We start from the raw sequence: 16,263 nt of genomic DNA, 5'->3' as shown, positions 1-16,263 counted from the left end.
TGGGTGGATGGATGGAAGGATGGGTAGATGAATGGATGGATGGATGGGGATGGATGGATGGATGGAAAGATGGGTGGAAGGATGGGTGGATGGATGGATGGATGGAAGGATGGGTAGATGAATGGATGGATGGATGGGGATGGATGGATAGATGGATTGATGGATGGATGGATGGATGGATGGATGGAAAGATGGGTGGAAGGATGGGTCGATGGGTAGGTGGATGGATGGGTGGATGAATGGATGGATGGATGGAAGGATGGGTGGGTGGATGGGTGGATGGATGGGAAGACGGATGGATGGGTGGATAGATGGATGGATGGAGGAATCAGTGACACAGCCTTTGCCTCCAAGGAACTCACAGACAGCATGTGAACACTAGTCTCCAGGTACAGGCAGATCACAGTCTATGCCATAAATGGAGGTTCACGAACCTTGAGAGGCCAGAGGAAAGTGTGGGTCACTTACCTGGACTCCCTAGGGGAGTCTCTGGAGGAGGAGGAGAAGTAGGAGGAGAAGGCAAGGCTGAGCCCTCATGGGAACCACCACCACCCTTGAGCCTCTGCAGCTGCTTAGGTTCTGAGCAGAGCGTTTCTCACACCCCCGGGGAAGAAGCTCTCACTGTCCCCATTTTAAAGATAAGGAGAATGAGGCCCAGAGTGAGCAGCAGACCTGGCTGAGTGGCTCGAGTCCCTGCTCGTGGGGAAGTGTACACAGCAGAGAAGTGGGGAAGGATGCTCCAGGCAGAGGGAATAGCACAGGGAAAGGCATGGGGGACCCAGGTCGTGCTATGCAGTGTGGTGAGACCAGGGCGGGGATGGCCAGGTAGGGTGTTGTTGGTCTCTGGGCTACAGGCGTCATTGCAGGGCCCTGGGGCAGTGACACTGACCAACTCAAGGGCCAGAGTTGTGTTTGATTTAGCTCTAGGGTGCTGACTTGGTATGGGCTGACTTGGTATGGCACTTGGAGGTGTCTGGTGACTCACAAGTGATGGAAAGGCAGAAGGGAAATGGAGGCAGGTAGGACTGGCCCCTGGGGAGACAGGAGATGGGAAAACAAGAAGGCTGGTGACGGTCCCCACAGGTGGGCAGGGGACAAAGAGGACAGCCACAGGAAAGGGCTCTGACAATGACACCAGTGGCCAACTCTCCTACCAGCCTTGTCTCGGATGGTCGGTGAGGCCCTGGTTGACCCATGCTTCTGCGGAGCCTTGGCCTTCTTATCTGTGCAGGTGCAGGTGCAATGCACTTTGTCCCCCCGACTCCTCACTGCCCCTCCGAACAGCCCCCACCCTGTGCACCTGTGGGGCACAAGTGTGGTCTGAGCCCTTGGAAAAGGCCAAAGGTGGTGGTGTCACGGTGACCCTCAGGACAGGGTCCTTTTTAAAGAGCACGGTGCTCATCACGGCGGTGGGGGGTGAGTGTAGGGTGGGGCTTCTGGAAGTTTCCATAAGCACTGAATCCAGCCCTTCCTGGGTTGATGCTGGGACCCTGGCCCCATCACAGAGTACCAGGCCCACCTCTACCCACCACTTCCTCAGGACCCTGCTGCGCAGTGAGGTGGGTGGAGAGCAGCTGACTTGCCGCCACAGACAAGTGGCGCAGGTGGGGCCTTATGCAAAGGACATCTGTTCTCTCTCAGCGCTGGGGCCCCAAGTCCAAAATCGAGGTGCTGCTTGGCAGGGCTGCACTTCCTCTAGGCACCAGGGGAGGATGCTTCCTGGCTCTCCCAGCATTCCTCAGCTCCCAGTGTTCCTCCGCTGTGGCCCCCTCCCTCCAGCCCTGCCTCTGTCTTCACCAGGTCTCCTCTGAGCTTGAGTCTTCTTCTCCATCTCTTGTTTGTTTGTTCGTTTGTTTGTTTGTTTGTTTGTTTTGAGATGGAGTCTTGCTTTGTTGCCGAGGCTGGAATGCAGTGGCCTGATCTCTGCTCACTGCAACCTCTGCCTTCCAGGTTCAAGCAATCCTCCTGCCTCAGCTTCCCGAGTAGCTGGGATTACAGGTGTGTGTCACTGTGCCCAGCTAATTTTTGTATTTTTAGTAGAGATTGGGCTTCACCATGTTGGCCAGGCTGGTCTTGAACCTCCTGACCTCAGGTGATCCGCCCCCCTTGGCCTCCCAAGGTGCCCGGATTACAGGCGTGAACCACTGCGCCTGGCCCTCTCCATCTCTTGTATGGACCCTCTCATTGGATTTAGGGCCCACTTGGACAAGCCAGGGTGACCTCCTCTCCATCCTTTCCTTAATCACATCTGTAAAGACCTTACTTCCAAATAAAGTCACTTGCCAAGGCTCTGAGCGGACGTGAATTTGGGGGGTTATTATGCCATTCCCCAAGCTGGCATGTGGCCCAGGCTGGTGTCCCTGGTGGGCAAGAGTGAGATGGGCAGAGTCTGAAGGCCCGCCCCCGCCCCCGCCCTGCCCCCACTTCTACCAGACCAAGGCCCTGGCTGCCCTTCCCCAAGCTCCCTGGTGGGCTGGAGTGGCCTTTAATGGGCTGCCACAGGCTGCCTGTGCAGAAAGCTCTCAGAGCAGCCCCTGAGGTTTTGGAGACCTGAGTGCCCAGTGCCCGGCGCCAGCTCTGCCCCGGTGCATGGTCCCCACTGCTGTGTGGGGCAGGTCAGCAGGGCAGGCAGAGGCCACGCCCCCAAGACCAACCCAGTGAAGGCAGGAGATTGTCCGTCTGCAGAGGCCTGGGGGGCTGCTGTCAGGACAGCCTAGGGCATCTCTCTTGGTGACATGAGGTTAGAAGCCATCGCTGTGGAGTGCCACTAGCTCCTGGAACTAGGGGCTGGGAACCCCATTAGCTGGCCATGTCCCACGTCTTGGCACAGCTCTTCCCTGACTGAGGGTCCACAGCGTCCTGCTGGGTGGCCATATCATTCACACCATCCTAATGGGAGCGCCGGATCCTGGGAGGGGCACACCCTCCACACTCTCTCCTCGGCCAGTGGCTCATGACATAGCTTCACTTGAGGCCACACTCAGTCCACTCTGTGGGCTCGTGGTCAGAGGGTGAAGCAGACGTGGGCTATGTCCCTGAGGGGCTCACAGGTCAGGGCCACACTTAGGGGCAGGAACCAGCAGGCATGGGAGGTGCTGTGGAAGAAGGTGTGAGGCACCTCGTTCCACAGCCCCAGGCCATGGCCAGGACCCGGGGTGAGATGCCTTTCATCGGCCCCAGTGGCTGGAATATTGGACGCCAGGCTCCTGGGCTGGTCAGCCTCCCCCTAGAAGGACTTTAGTCCACCAACCCCAGACTCCCCTGCCTGGCTATACCTGAGCACTGCTTCCAGGCTACACCCTTATTCGGGAAAGAACATTGAATCGGCCGTTTCCTGGAGCCCCTTCAGTCCACCACCCCACCGCCCAGCCAGGCCCCCAGGGTCGAGGAGGAACCAAGGCCTGGAGGAGCGGCCCCTGCTGCAGCCTGCAGCTCCTCTGAGCAAGATGAGCTCACTCTGCACCCTGCCAGGTGGTCTCCTGGGGCAGGGGGCAGGTCTCAGCGCTGGCGCCACCGTTGCTGTGGCTCGAATGGCCAGGGCACTGGTGAAGGAAATGGCACATTCTTGAACCCTGTGATCACTTCCTGGGAGAGGCTCTGACCCAAGGGATCCAGCCAAGCGAGGATGTGGCCCCTCGCTCTGCAAACAGCGGCCCATTAGGCTTTATCTGCGATGGTCACCGGCCTGGCCCTGCAGGGGCCCATTGTCCCCAGGCGGGCAGTAGCATGCGACTGGGCTCCCTGGCCTTGATGAAGACTGGGAGACGGGGTAGGTGAGGGAGGAGGGGGAGGGACGCAGAGCACAGTACCGGGGCAGCCATCCTGGGCCACAGCGGGAGCACTAGAGGGCAGCTTGAGCCTGGACCATGTGGCCTGCACACCCTCTAGTCTGGACAGGCCTGCCAGGTCTCCGGCCATCCAGGCCCATCTGAGGAGGGTGAACAGCCAGGGGTGGGGTGAACTTCTCGTGGCTGGGAACTCCGAGAGGGGCCACCATCAGGGCAGCTCCTGGGGTGGCGCCCGGCCTGGGGAGCATCCGGGCAGGCCGTGTGGCCAGGGCCAGCAATGCTTCCAGGCTTGAGGGGCAGGTTAGTGGAGGGAGGGGCTTTTCCAGGAGGGGACAGATCCCAGCAGAGATGAGCAGGGAGCTGGGGTGATGGACAGGAGGCAGGAGGAGGTCCCAATATACTCTGTGAGGGTTGCCCAGACACCCAGTCCAGGCTCTGGCCCACGACCTTGGCCCAGACGCCCCTCAGCCAAGCCTCTGAGCCCTGCAATTCCCCAAAGTTACCCCACCCTCTTCTCAGGACTCCTCCCACCCTCAGCCATCCTGGGAGGGGCATCAGCCTCCCTCTCCCCAGTCTCCCTAGTCTCCCCAGTCTCTCCAGTCTTTGCCCAAGGGCATCACTGATGCAGAGCAGAGGACACCCCAGCTCCAGGCTGCCAGCCTAGGGCCCACCCAGCACCCACCTACTGAGCCTTTGGGCCCAGTCTTTTCCTTCATGCTCGGTGATCTCCAGAGCTTTGCTCATGTTGAACCCCTCCCGGAATGCTGTCCTCTTTTCTAATGAGCTCCGACACATCCATCAATACCCACATCTCCTCCAGGAAGACCCTACCTCAAGCACCCTGACTCCAGCAGGATTAGAATCTCCTGGGTTCCTGCAGCACCTTCGCTGGGTCCCATGCTGAACTGCGAGCCCCAGAGGACCTCATGCAGCCAGGCCAGGGAAGCTGCTCGGGGCAGTAGCCATCTCTGTGGAGCTGTTTCTCTCCCTCTTTTTCTTGTACTCATTCATTCATTCATTTCCTGGGGGACTTCTCCACTGGGCTAGAGCTGGGGGCCAATAGCAGGTGCCCCATGACCGTGAGTTCTGGCCCGAGGGACAGAGGGTGGCCAAGCCCTGGCAGGGCTGGGCTGCCGAGTGAGGCCAGCAGAGCTCTGACAGCTGACAAATGGCCCCTCTGCAGCCGCGGGGCACCAGCTAATAATTCCCCATCTTCAATCAGGCCCGGCTGGCAGGGCCCTTTCGATCCGGGTAAATGAGTACCTGGGGTCAGGGCTGGCTCTGGGAATCAGCCTTCTGGGGCCATGGAGGGAGGCCCAAGGAAAACACTGCAGCGGTGGAGGGCCCTTGTGGAGCTGAGGAGGAAGAACAACAGCGGGCGGGCCGGGGCTGTCGGCTTCTCAGCACGCCCGGGCCTCACTGACCCGTGTACTCGCCTCCTCTGCTCACCCCCCGGCCTTGGGCAAACGTGCACCGAGGGCCACCGGCACTTCAGGCTTCCATTAAACAGCCATTTGTTAAGCACCAAGTGCATGCCAGACCCTACGCCAAGCCCGAGGGTGGGGAGCAGGAGAGATGGCAGGGTGGGGTAATGAGCATTTATTAAGTACCTACTGTTGCTGGGCCAACCCCACCTGTGACCTGCAGCAGGTCCCACAGCCCCAAGCCTGTTTCCTCACCAGTGCGTGACCAGGACATATCATCTCCTTGAAGGACTGTGAGAGTCTAACAAAATACCTTCGATAAATGTACAGCAGGCTCTGCCAAGTCCCAAATATTCTCACTGCACCCTTACACCCTCCTATGCAATGGAGACCTATTGTTAGCAGCTCCATGTAATGGGAGAGGAGGCTGAGGCTCAGAGAGGGAGAGACACTTACCCGTGGTCACACAGCTGCAAGTGAAGGAGCGGGCTCCAGGGTTGGGCAGGAGGCAGGAGTAGGGGAACTTGGAGGGGCCCAGCTTGGGCCGTGCTGTGCCGAGCAGCTTCCCTGTCGCCCTCAGGTTCTGGAGGACCGGATGCAGCTGGAGTGCAAGTGTCATGGCGTGTCTGGCTCCTGCACCACCAAGACCTGCTGGACCACGCTGCCCAAGTTCCGAGAGGTGGGCCACCTGCTGAAGGAGAAGTACAACGCGGCCGTGCAGGTGGAGGTGGTGCGGGCCAGCCGCCTGCGGCAGCCCACCTTCCTGCGCATCAAACAGCTGCGCAGCTATCAGAAGCCCATGGAGACGGACCTGGTGTACATCGAGAAGTCGCCCAACTACTGCGAGGAGGACGCGGCCACGGGCAGCGTGGGCACGCAGGGCCGCCTCTGCAACCGCACGTCGCCCGGTGCGGACGGCTGTGACACCATGTGCTGCGGCCGAGGCTACAACACCCACCAGTACACCAAGGTGTGGCAGTGCAACTGCAAATTCCACTGGTGCTGCTTCGTCAAGTGCAACACCTGCAGCGAGCGCACCGAGGTCTTCACCTGCAAGTGAGGCCGGGCCCGGAGGCGGCCGCGGGCACCCCAGACACCCAGCGGCATTTTGCACATCCATCCTCGCCTGCCCTGCCTTGGTGCTGCCAGCGGCAGGCAGAGGCGGGTGCAGAAGTGGGGAGCTCCACGTGCAGGAGGACACCGGCCGGGGCCCACGCCCTCTACCCACCTCCCTGGGGCTCCTTCCTGCCACCTCCTCCCATCACCTCCTGCGGCAGAACAGCCCCTGTGACCCAGCGAGAGAGCAAGGCCAGGGGCCTTGTGCTCCCCGACGCGGCCCAGCAAGTTCCCTTTCTTCTCTCTGCGAAAATGAACCTCCAGGACACATGTGTATCCCAGAGAGCAGTGACGACGACACTGAGCGTCCCCTGCCCCACCTGGCAACATGGACACAGAAAAGCTACGCTGGCTGGCCCCTCAAGACCGATTCCCAGGCCGGGTCTGCCGATGAGCCCTGGGCCGGTGGGGACTGATGTTGACACAACTTATTTATGTTTTCTTAGTATCAGAAGAGGATTCTCAGCACGAATGCGTAGCCAGTTGTAACTCTGTACTTTGTGTCAGCCCATCCCCTTAACACCCTTTCTGTTTCCTTTCCCAGCCCCACCTGGCTGGCCCTCGGTCCCTGCAGAGCGGAGGCAGCCTGGGGTTGATGGGGACCATGCAGTGCCTGCGGGTTCTAGAAGTAAGTGGGCAGGGGCTTGTCGGACCACACAGCCCTGACCAGGCCTTGGAGGAGAGCCATGGACAGGCTCCTCCAGGCCACCTTTCCTTCTTTTGAAAATCCTATCAATGGCTGGGCACGGTGGCTCACGCCTATAATCCCAGCACTTTGGGAGACCGAGGCGGGTGGATCACCTGATGTCGGGAGTTTGAGACCAGCCTGGCCAACATGGTGAAACCCCATCTCTACTAAAAATACAAAAATTTGCTGGGCATGGTGGCACGCACCTGTAATCCCAGCTACTTGGGAGGCTGAGGCAGGACAATTGCTTGAACCCGGGAGGCGGAGGTTGCAGTGAGCTGAGATCGCGCCACTGCACTCCAGCCTGGGTGACAGAGCGAGACTCTGTCTCAAAAACAAAACAAAACAAAAAAAAAAAGAAAGAAAAAAGAAAAGAATATCAAGCAAATCAAAACGTCACTCATGTCAGGTTCCAGGAGTGTGTCCTTCCTTCCCTCATCCTGTCACCCTCCCGGCGTGGCACCTCCAGTTTACAGAGCCCCCCTTCCCCCTGGAGCCAGCCTGATCCCTGGGACCGTGCTGCCGCGGGGTGGGCAGGCAGGTGGCGGGTAGGCAGGCAGGTGGCGAGTGGCCAGGGATGTTTGCCCCATTTGACAGATGGGGCCTCTGAGGCCCAGAGTGGCACAAGGACCTGCCAGAGACCCTGCAGCTGTGAGTGGAGGCTTACACCCTTCTCCTGCCCAGCCTGGGGCTCTGGACCCAGGAGAACACATCAGGATGCCCAGGGTGGCAAGAGGTGGCTCCCATGCCTTGAGGCACTCGGCTGCTCCCTCCCCGCCATGACAGCCTCACTGGGGCCTGCACTGCCCTCGGTGCCTTTGAGGGTTTGTCTGGCCCTGTCCTAGTCCTTTCACCTTGACCCCAATGCTGAGAAAATCTGGACCCAGAGCTGGATGTGTCCTTTCTGGATGCTCCCACCCCTGTCTCTGAGGAGCCTGAGTGACAGAGGCCAGAGAGGATGGTCTGCAGCTGGCTCCTGGTGCACCCTCCGCTGCCCACGGCCTGGCCCCCGTTTGGGGTGTGTTCTCTTGGAAGCCTGTGGAAATGTGTTCTTGAGCAGCCGACAAGCCAAGAGCTTGGGCCCAGCCTGGGGCGAGCAAGTCCCTCCTGGGCTGTAACCCTGTGGTCCAGACCATGTGCCCCTAACCATGCCTGGATGCTGGGAGTCTCTGGGCCACCACGAATACCCCACCCTCAGCCTGGCCCCATCCCCCCACCTTCCCCAAGTCCCAGAACACCCTGAGTCCATAGGCCCGGCAGCCTCTGCAAGGAACCTGGTTAACTTATGATGTTATATAGCGTCGAAATGTCTATCGTGTCTTTAAATTATTGTGACCTACACTGGGTACTGGAGTGGGGGATGGCTGCGGCCCCCATCCCCCATCCCTATCCCCCATCCCTATTCCCCATCCCCATCCCCATCCCCCATCCCATCCCCCATCTCCCGAACCAGGCTCCTCCTTCTGCTTGAACAGACCCTCGGGGCCCCTGATGCCACCGAGCCACTCGCACTGTCCCTTGGCTGCTGGGCACCCCACTGAGCCCCTGCCCACCCCGAAGTCTGTTAGCAACAGGCCCTTTGCCTGGGTGAGACGGGGGTCAGGGTGGCCCAGATGGGGGTGGTGGCGACCAAGGTGCTGCGTCCCGCCCTTCTGACGGCAGCCTCCCCTGGAGGGGAGTGCTCAGCCCAATAAAAGCTGGAATCAGAAAAGTGAGTGTGTGTGGAGTCCCCATGCAATACGCCTGCAGCTGCGGCCCCACCAGTGGGGACACATGCTCTGCCCACCGAGGACAAGCCCCCGAGGCCCTCATGTGCCCCCAGCTATCTGGCTTCCCCGTGCCCTCTGTGGGCCGCCCTTCCCATCCTCACACCAGAGAACCTTGCCCAGAGCCCACCCTGGAGCTCAAGTCATGCCTACCTGCCTCCAGGCACCTTTGGGCTGGCCCCACCCAGCCAGGGGCACTGGGGCACTGGACACAGACCCTGAGGCCTTGCTGGACAGCACCAGGCTCAGGCTGCAGGGACAGGAGGGCCGTAGGCCTGGCACCTGGTTACCGGGGGCTGGGCTGGAGCTACTGTAAGAGGAAAGGACAGCAGGCCCCATCAGCCCCTGTGTCTCTGCTCCCTTCTGACCAGGGTGGGGTCTGGCTTTCAGGGTCCCTGTAGGTCCATCCAGCTGGGTCTGGTGGATTTTGGCTCCACAGCCCTGGGGCCTGCCTTGATCTCACCAGGCCTGGGAAGGTGGCTATGAGGCCCCCAGAAACTCAACAGCCTGCGGCTGGCCACAGGCTCCGCTGCTCCTCCCCAGAGCCCAGCTGTGGCAGGGCCTCCCAGCCTGCAGCCTGCGAGAGCCGTGCACACAGCAATGCACAGTGTTCCCCCGAGGGGCGGAGGCATGTGGCAGGGCCGGTCTGGCCACTGCCCGCTGTCCCAGCAGCCTGGCATTGGGCGAAACTGCTGATCAAACAGACCCCATCCTTGCTGTGCCCAGCCTGGGCACCCACAGAACTGACCCCAGACCCAGATCCCAGTGCAGGGGCTTCTCAAGGGGAATGGATCCCTCCAGGGTGCGGAGAAGGGGTGACAGCCAGAAAAGAGCATTGGACTCACAGCCCCAGCCCTGTTCCTTCCTGATGCATGGGCAGCCTCTGGGGCGATGCTCTTGGATGTACAGCCTCAGTCTACCCATCTAAGAGCAGGGGGTAGCCTGGGACCAGGACTTGGTGGTCAGTAGGGCGCATGGGGCCTGGGCTGGGCAGTTTGGCGGGAGGCCCTGGTTCCCCACGAGACAGTAAGCGAATCGGCGGCGGCGGCGGCACGCCGGGGTCCGGCTACTCCCACAGGGCCAGGAATGAGGAAGCCTCTGAGATGCCCGGCCCTGGTGCCCAGACTGTACTGATTTCTTGGCTCTGGTTCAATCCCCGCCCAGTCCCCTTGGGCTGCCCTGCACATCCTCCCAGGGGGCCCGCTGGAGGCCTCGCCCTTGCTGCTGGCCTGGCCTGGGGGCCCACCTGACCCCAGCCCCAGGCTTCCCCCTAAGGCTTATATTTTGGGAGCACTTCCCCCTGGCCAGCCCCTCGCACCCCCACTCAGTGGCTCACTGCTGCATGGGGTGGTGACCCCACGTGCTTAGCCCTGGCCAGCCCTGCCCTGCAGGTGTCGCCCACACCAGGGGCCTTCCTGCCCCTCTGATTAGCCCTGGCGGTTCCCACACCAGGCCTGCCACCCGGCTGCTCCCACACATAGGCCATTCCTGTGGGCTTTGCTGGGTAAGGTGTGGGGACTGATGGCTAGAGGGGCCAGAGTTCTGGCAGCCCACCTCTACCCAGGCTCGCTGGCCAGCTCCTTTGCAACTTCAGTTCTGCCCTGGGCTGACCCCAACTTCTGACCCCTCACCCTTCTCCCCACTTCCCCTGCGGTGCCTGTGCCCACAGCTGCCAGTGAGGCTGGCGGCCCATCTCGGGGGATGCAACAGCTGACGACTGAGGTAGCAGCCTCTGGGAGCGAGGAAAGGACTTTCTCTGCAGTTACTCCTCCAGGCCTCTGAGCCTGGGCTTCCCGCGCTGTGGAATGGACATAAGGGAACAAAGCCTCTGGCCTGCTGCCACCTGGTCCCCCCCTCCCTTGGAGGATCCATGTCCCTCCCTGGCTCACAGCTGAGCTGCCGCCCTGGCTCCCACCCTGCCCTGCCCCACAGGGCTGCCTGCACCGTTCACTTGGCACTGTCTGGTGGCCAGAGCACACAGGGGCCCTTTGGCCCTGGAGGGCAGAGGATGTCTCATTGGCGTACCCTTAGAGTCCTTCCTGACCCACTGAGGTGCCCACAGCAGATTGCCTCCCTGCCCCCCTGCAGAGTGAGCCTCCGTCCTTCCCTGATGCCGGCTTGCACCAAGCTGGCTGTAGTCTTGCTCTCTCCTCTCCTGCCTCAGCTCCTACCCTTAGGGGCAGGAGTCCTGTTTCTGTGATGGCCCCTGTCTCCCAAGCTGGCTGAGGACCAGCACACCCCTGTGCCAAACTTTGGGCCTGTTCCACACGTGTCCACAACCTTCACAACACCCCTTCCCCAAATAGGTCAGCGCTAGTTCCATTTTACAGACGGTAAAACTGAGGCACAGAGAGTAAGGGGACCTGTCCAAGCTCAACAGCCAGCGAAAGGCAGAACCAAGATTTGAACCCAGGCCCTCTGGTGTCTTCCTTCTACCCAACTCATATGCCTCCGCCCACGAGGGGACACAGAGGCCCAGGGACCTTGTCCAAGTTCACAGAGAGATGAAGGAGAAAAGAACGGCTGTGGCTGGTCTCAGAGAGATGACAAGCAACACTGTATCTTCACCAACAGAGCAAGAAAGACCCAGTTTATTTATTTATTTTATTTTATTTTATTTTTTTTGAGATGGAGTCTCGCTATGTCGCCCAGGCTGGAGTGCAGTGGCGCGATCTCAGCTCACTACAAGCTCCGCCTCCCAGGTTCACGCCATTCTCCTGCCTCAGCCTCCTGAGTAGCTGGGACTACAGGCGCCCACCACCACGCCCGGCTAATTTTTTGTATTTTTTTTTCAGTAGAGATGGGATTTCACTGTGTTGGCCAGGATGGTCTCGATCTCCTGACCTCGTGATCTGCCCGCCTCGGCCTCCCAAAGTGCTGGGATTACAGGCGTGAGCCACCGCGCCTGGCCGAAAGACCCAGTTTAAAAAGCAGCAGGCAAGATCTGAGTTAGATATCTGGGTGAACTTCACAACTCCCAGAACTGGTAGGTAAAGGAGGGGGATCAGGAAGGAGGGGCTGTGGGCCACCTTCTCCCCGAGCTGGGCTAGTCCTGCTGGCCCCTTGGGAGGGGCCACGGTCTGGCGGGTAGAGGGGCAGAGCAGTGCACAGGGAGGGGTGGCTGATTGAGCGTGTGCCAGACACACAGGAAAGCCTGAGCTCCCCGAGCAGAGCCGCCAGCTTGCTCCCAGGAGAGTCCGAAGCTGGAGCCGGTGCTGCAGACTCCTTCCGCCACGGGAACTGGGGAATCCAACTGGCGGTCACCCGGGCCTCGTCCTTGCCTGTTTCCCTCTGAGTCCGAGCTTGCACTTGCCTTCCTTCCCTGGGGTTCTCCCTGTCTGTTCATCAGGTCTTTGCACTTCATGGACCTGGGGACTCAGAGCCGCTTAGCCTGGGTGACCTAGGACCCTTGGGAATCAGAACCTGTGAGTTTTGGGGACCAGGGAGTTGCATGTTGATGCCCACAGCAGTGCCCCATAGACAGATAGTGCCCAGTGGGCAGGCAGCCAGCAAAATGCAAAGGAGAGGGGATCCCAGGACCCAGAGCTCACCTACAGCCTGCCCTGGGCAGGTGCTCCTGCCAGGACCCTGGGGTGAGCAGTGCCTCCAGTCAGAACTGGAGACCCAGCTCTTTTTTGAGTCCTCTGCTGACCTCACCTTGGGACACATGGAGGTTGTGCCAGGGGAGGCAGCCTGGGCCTCCAGGCCACTGTCCTGTCCTCTTGTGGTCTGGGCCACGTACCTCTCACAGTTGGAGTCCTGTAGCCACAGAAGGAAAAACCCTTCCAGCCTCACTGGGAAGCAGCGGGGAGGAGATGCGGGCAGAGGCTCATGAGTCCTCTCACTCCACCTGCAGACAAGGTCCTTGGGCCATCAGGGCAAGGCCTGGAAACCTTCTGGGTCCAGACCCAGGTGTCCTACCTGAGGCCACACTGGTCTACCTGGGTGGCAGCCCACCCCGCCTGAGGCCTAAGGGTGGCCTCACAAGCACAGTGCCAGGACAAGCCCAGTGTAAGGTCTTGGACAGGACCCCTGGAGAGGCCCCTGCGGTGTCTGCAGCTCTAGAAGCCCCCGTCCGAGCCACAGCTGGGGCCACTTGCCAGCTGGGTCTGTGCACACCATTCCACTTTTCCAGATGGGTGGGGCCCTGCCCACAGTTCCTCCCTGGCCCCTGGCTCCAGCCCGCCCTCTGGCCCCCACCAAGCACGGCCCATGGCATCCACCCAGTCACACACTCGTTTCTTCACTCATGTCTTCACGTGCCCATCACTGCTGGGCACTTGAGTGCCTGGAGTGTGGTCGGGTGTTGTGGGGTCTCAGAGCTGAGTCTCAAGTGGGGTCCTCTCCCAGTTAGCCCCAGGACGAGGGACAGAATAACCAATGAACAGTTCCCCTCAGCCTCCATGACCAAGTCTACCATGAAGGGAAGTAGGGGCCAGCAGCGCAGCCCAGCCTGGGCACTCAAGGACGGCTTCCTAGAGAAGCCGTGTGGAGGGTGAGACCAGAAGCAAAAGTAGGAAAGGAAACGGGGGAGACAGTGGGAGGCAGAGGGAAAGGAAGCGGCGAGCCTGGGGTAACTGAAGGGATAGTGGAGATGGAGTTAGTGGGAGCTGGGGCAGGGGCCAGTGGAGCTTGGAGACAAGGTTTCAGAAGATTCTGGAGGGACAGAGGGGATTCTTGCTCTCAAGCCCCATGGTTTCTAGCATTCAGCAGGAACTCTCACCCCCCATCCTGCCCACCTGTGACCCTGCAGCCTGGTGCCCTCTGGACAAGGCCTGGGTGCCAGCTGCTGCCTGGCCACCCCCAGCTGCCTGCCAAGCTCCCAGGTCCCAGAACGAAAGTGTCCCATGCTGTCATGGAGCTATAGGGGAGTGGGGAGTGAGGGCTGGGCACTGGGGCCCCTCTTGGTGCTATTCCTAGCCCCTTCCCACACCCCCTGCCAGGCCCGGTGGGCTAGGGCAGTTGGCCTCAGGTTGCCCTGGGGAGGAGGCTGTTTCCCCAAGTCTGTCTAGACCGGCAAAAGCCCTCCAGGAGAGGCCTCCACGTTCCTCCTCTGGACCTCAGTTGCCCTATTTGGACAGGCTGATCCCTGGGGTTCGTATTGGACCCCAGGAAAGGCTGAGCTTGGGTGGGCACAGAGCAGGCTGCCCCCCCAGGCTCGTCATACCTGCCCGCATTGCACCAACAAGGCCAATACCAAGGCCTTTGAGCTCCTTGTCAAGCAGCCCTGCAAGGGGAGCACCTTGCCTGCTAAGAGGGGGGACAGGCTGGCCTGTCACAGACAGGGTGACTAACATCCGCTTCCCCTCCTGGTTCCCAGGGAAGAGGGATCGATTAAATCTCAACCACAGACACTCTGGGAGGGCGAGGGCAGGCAGTGACAGATCTGAGTCACCAGGACTATCTCAGGGAGACAGGGAGTGTACTCTGCAGGGAGGGGCACTCCTCTGTCTCAAAGGGCTCTGCTCTGTGGCAAGGGTTACTGCTATGTGGATCCACCAGCACCTCTCATTCTAGACATTGCAGGGGGCAACCCTAGGAGGCCTAGCAGGGGCAGGCCTCAGGCTGCATTAGAAAGGCTTTTTCAGGCCAGCCAAGCCCACTAGGGGGAATTCCCCACCACTGGAGGAATTCAAGCATGGTTTGATCTCCATGATGGAGAGGGAGGTGGGCAGCCCCCAGTGTTCTGATTCCACAATTCTGAGATGCCGAGAGGCTGTATGTTTAGTTGTAGGTACCAGGAGACTTTGTTCTGTGGTTGGAAGGGGTTGCAGTTCTGGGCCAAGGGTCTGGGGGAAGCCTCTCCTCCTGTGCCTGACACTGGGAGTTCCCTTCAGAGATGAGCAGCTCTGTCTCACCCTTGTTCATTGGTTCCACAGACGTTATTGCTACTCCCATGTGTCTGGCAAAAGTCCTGCCCACAGGGAGGTGACAGTCTGGAGGGGGATGTGAGACCATAAACACCTACCGTGAAGGCAGCAGGCGTGATAAATCATCAAGCACTTAGCAGGGAAGGAGGTCATCATAGTTCAGGAAGAGCCAGAGGCAGAGCAGGCCATACAGAGACAGCAGCGCAGGAGAGGAGGGAGTGGGGCGTGGAGGGTGTGGATGGAGTTCCAGGCCCAAGGCTGGGAGGTGTGAGAATGACTGATGGCCAAGAGCTGTAAGGAGGCCGGTCGCTGGGATAGAGCTGGGGCAGCGGGGGGGGGGGGGGGGGGCGGAGGGCGGGGAGAATGCAGAGGTGTGGCTGGGTAGAGAGCAGGGTCCTTTTGACCCACCAAGAGGATGTGGCCTTTCCTCTCAGTGACTCAATGGGCACTACAGGGCTGGTGCCAGACAAGGACATGGTCTGCCTTCATTTCTAAGACGGTCCCCAAGCTGCAGTGCAGGGAAAAGCCCACAGGGGCAGGAGAGGAGGCAGGGAGATGGCAAGGAGGCCACTTTCAGGTCAGGGCAAGAGGTGCATGGGAGAAGCATGGGGTTCTGGAGGCATTTTGCAGGGAGACCAGGGGAGTCCCTGCACAGAGGTTAGGCAGGCCCTGGACAGGGACCCCAGGATGGGGAAGGCCAGAGGAGGCAAGGGTGTGCCTTCCCAGGCTGAGCACCCCAGCTATCCTTCACGTGTGGGGGGACTTGCTCCAGGGTCCCCTAGGGATGGGGAAAGGAACCAGGACACAAGCTCAGTGGGGAACTTGGGGTGGGAGGCACCTACCCCTCACTGACCCGGCGTGGCCTGTGATGGAAGGACTGGCCAGCCCCGCCCAGGAGCAGGCTGAGAGCAGGGGTTCTGGGCTGGACAGCCGCTCTCAGACAGGTTCTGATGGGGTCTGCCTGTGTGACCTTGGCCTCGTGCTACCTCAGTTTCCCCTGTAAGCTGGGTTGAGAGTGCCTGGGTAGCAGCGGGGAGGCGCACTCTGCAGAAGCCCCTCCCCCTGCCCACCTTGGGGGCCGAGAGGCCAGCAGAGAGCAGCTGTATCCCTCAAGCTGGCAGCCAAGCCAGGAGCCCTGGGAGGTCTTTTAGCCACCCGCCCTGCTCAGGGCCCAGCAAAGGTCCCTCCCCTCCCCTGGGCAGACCCACGGGTGGAGGGGACATGGGGGTGTGGGTGCGGTAGGGGTAGGCAGGGTTGTGTCCCCGGGAGCTCTGCAGACCTGGGGGGCAGCACAGGGCTGGCTTCTGGGAAGTTGGGGCTCTGGAAGGGGATTTTCATGGCAGCTGGATCGCTTCCTGGTGAAGATTCAAAGAGCCCCTTGCCCTTGTGCTGACAGCACTGTACAGTTTATGAACTGCCCCTGTGACCATTATCTGGCTCAGCCTTGAGGCCCAGAAGCCCCGTGCCCCAGCCTCTCTGCTGGTTTTCAAGGGCCCCTCAGCTGGTGTCTCTCACCTCTCTTCAGTTCCTCCCCAGGGCCCTCTCTCCCTTCACTGGCCCCTGGGTCCCCTCCTGTCCCCAGCCAGCCAGAGGGCTCCTCCCTGATCCCTC

At 60.6% G+C, this 16,263-nt stretch overlaps 1 protein-coding gene across 2 annotated transcripts in view; it reads left to right on the top strand.

Moving 5' to 3' along the window:
* WNT7B (Wnt family member 7B) overlaps nt 1-8,721 on the top strand; it is a 53,225-nt gene extending 44,504 nt beyond the window's left edge. Inside the window, exon 4 of one of the 2 annotated variants that reach the window (XM_023222275.3) lies at nt 5,793-8,721. In XM_023222275.3, the coding sequence (XP_023078043.1) occupies nt 5,793-6,272 (480 nt within the window). In that variant the 3' untranslated portion in view covers nt 6,273-8,721. The remainder of the gene's footprint in view (nt 1-5,792) is intronic. The other variant, XM_023222274.1, reaches the window with a different exon arrangement.
* Nucleotides 8,722-16,263: the final 7,542 nt, after the last annotated feature.

This window comes from Piliocolobus tephrosceles, chromosome 19 (genome assembly GCF_002776525.5).
Source record: "Piliocolobus tephrosceles isolate RC106 chromosome 19, ASM277652v3, whole genome shotgun sequence".
In the NCBI taxonomy this organism is placed as follows: domain Eukaryota; kingdom Metazoa; phylum Chordata; class Mammalia; order Primates; family Cercopithecidae; genus Piliocolobus; species Piliocolobus tephrosceles.
The sequence above is the reverse complement of the archived record's forward strand: the minus strand, read 5'-3'. Positions and strand labels throughout refer to the sequence as shown.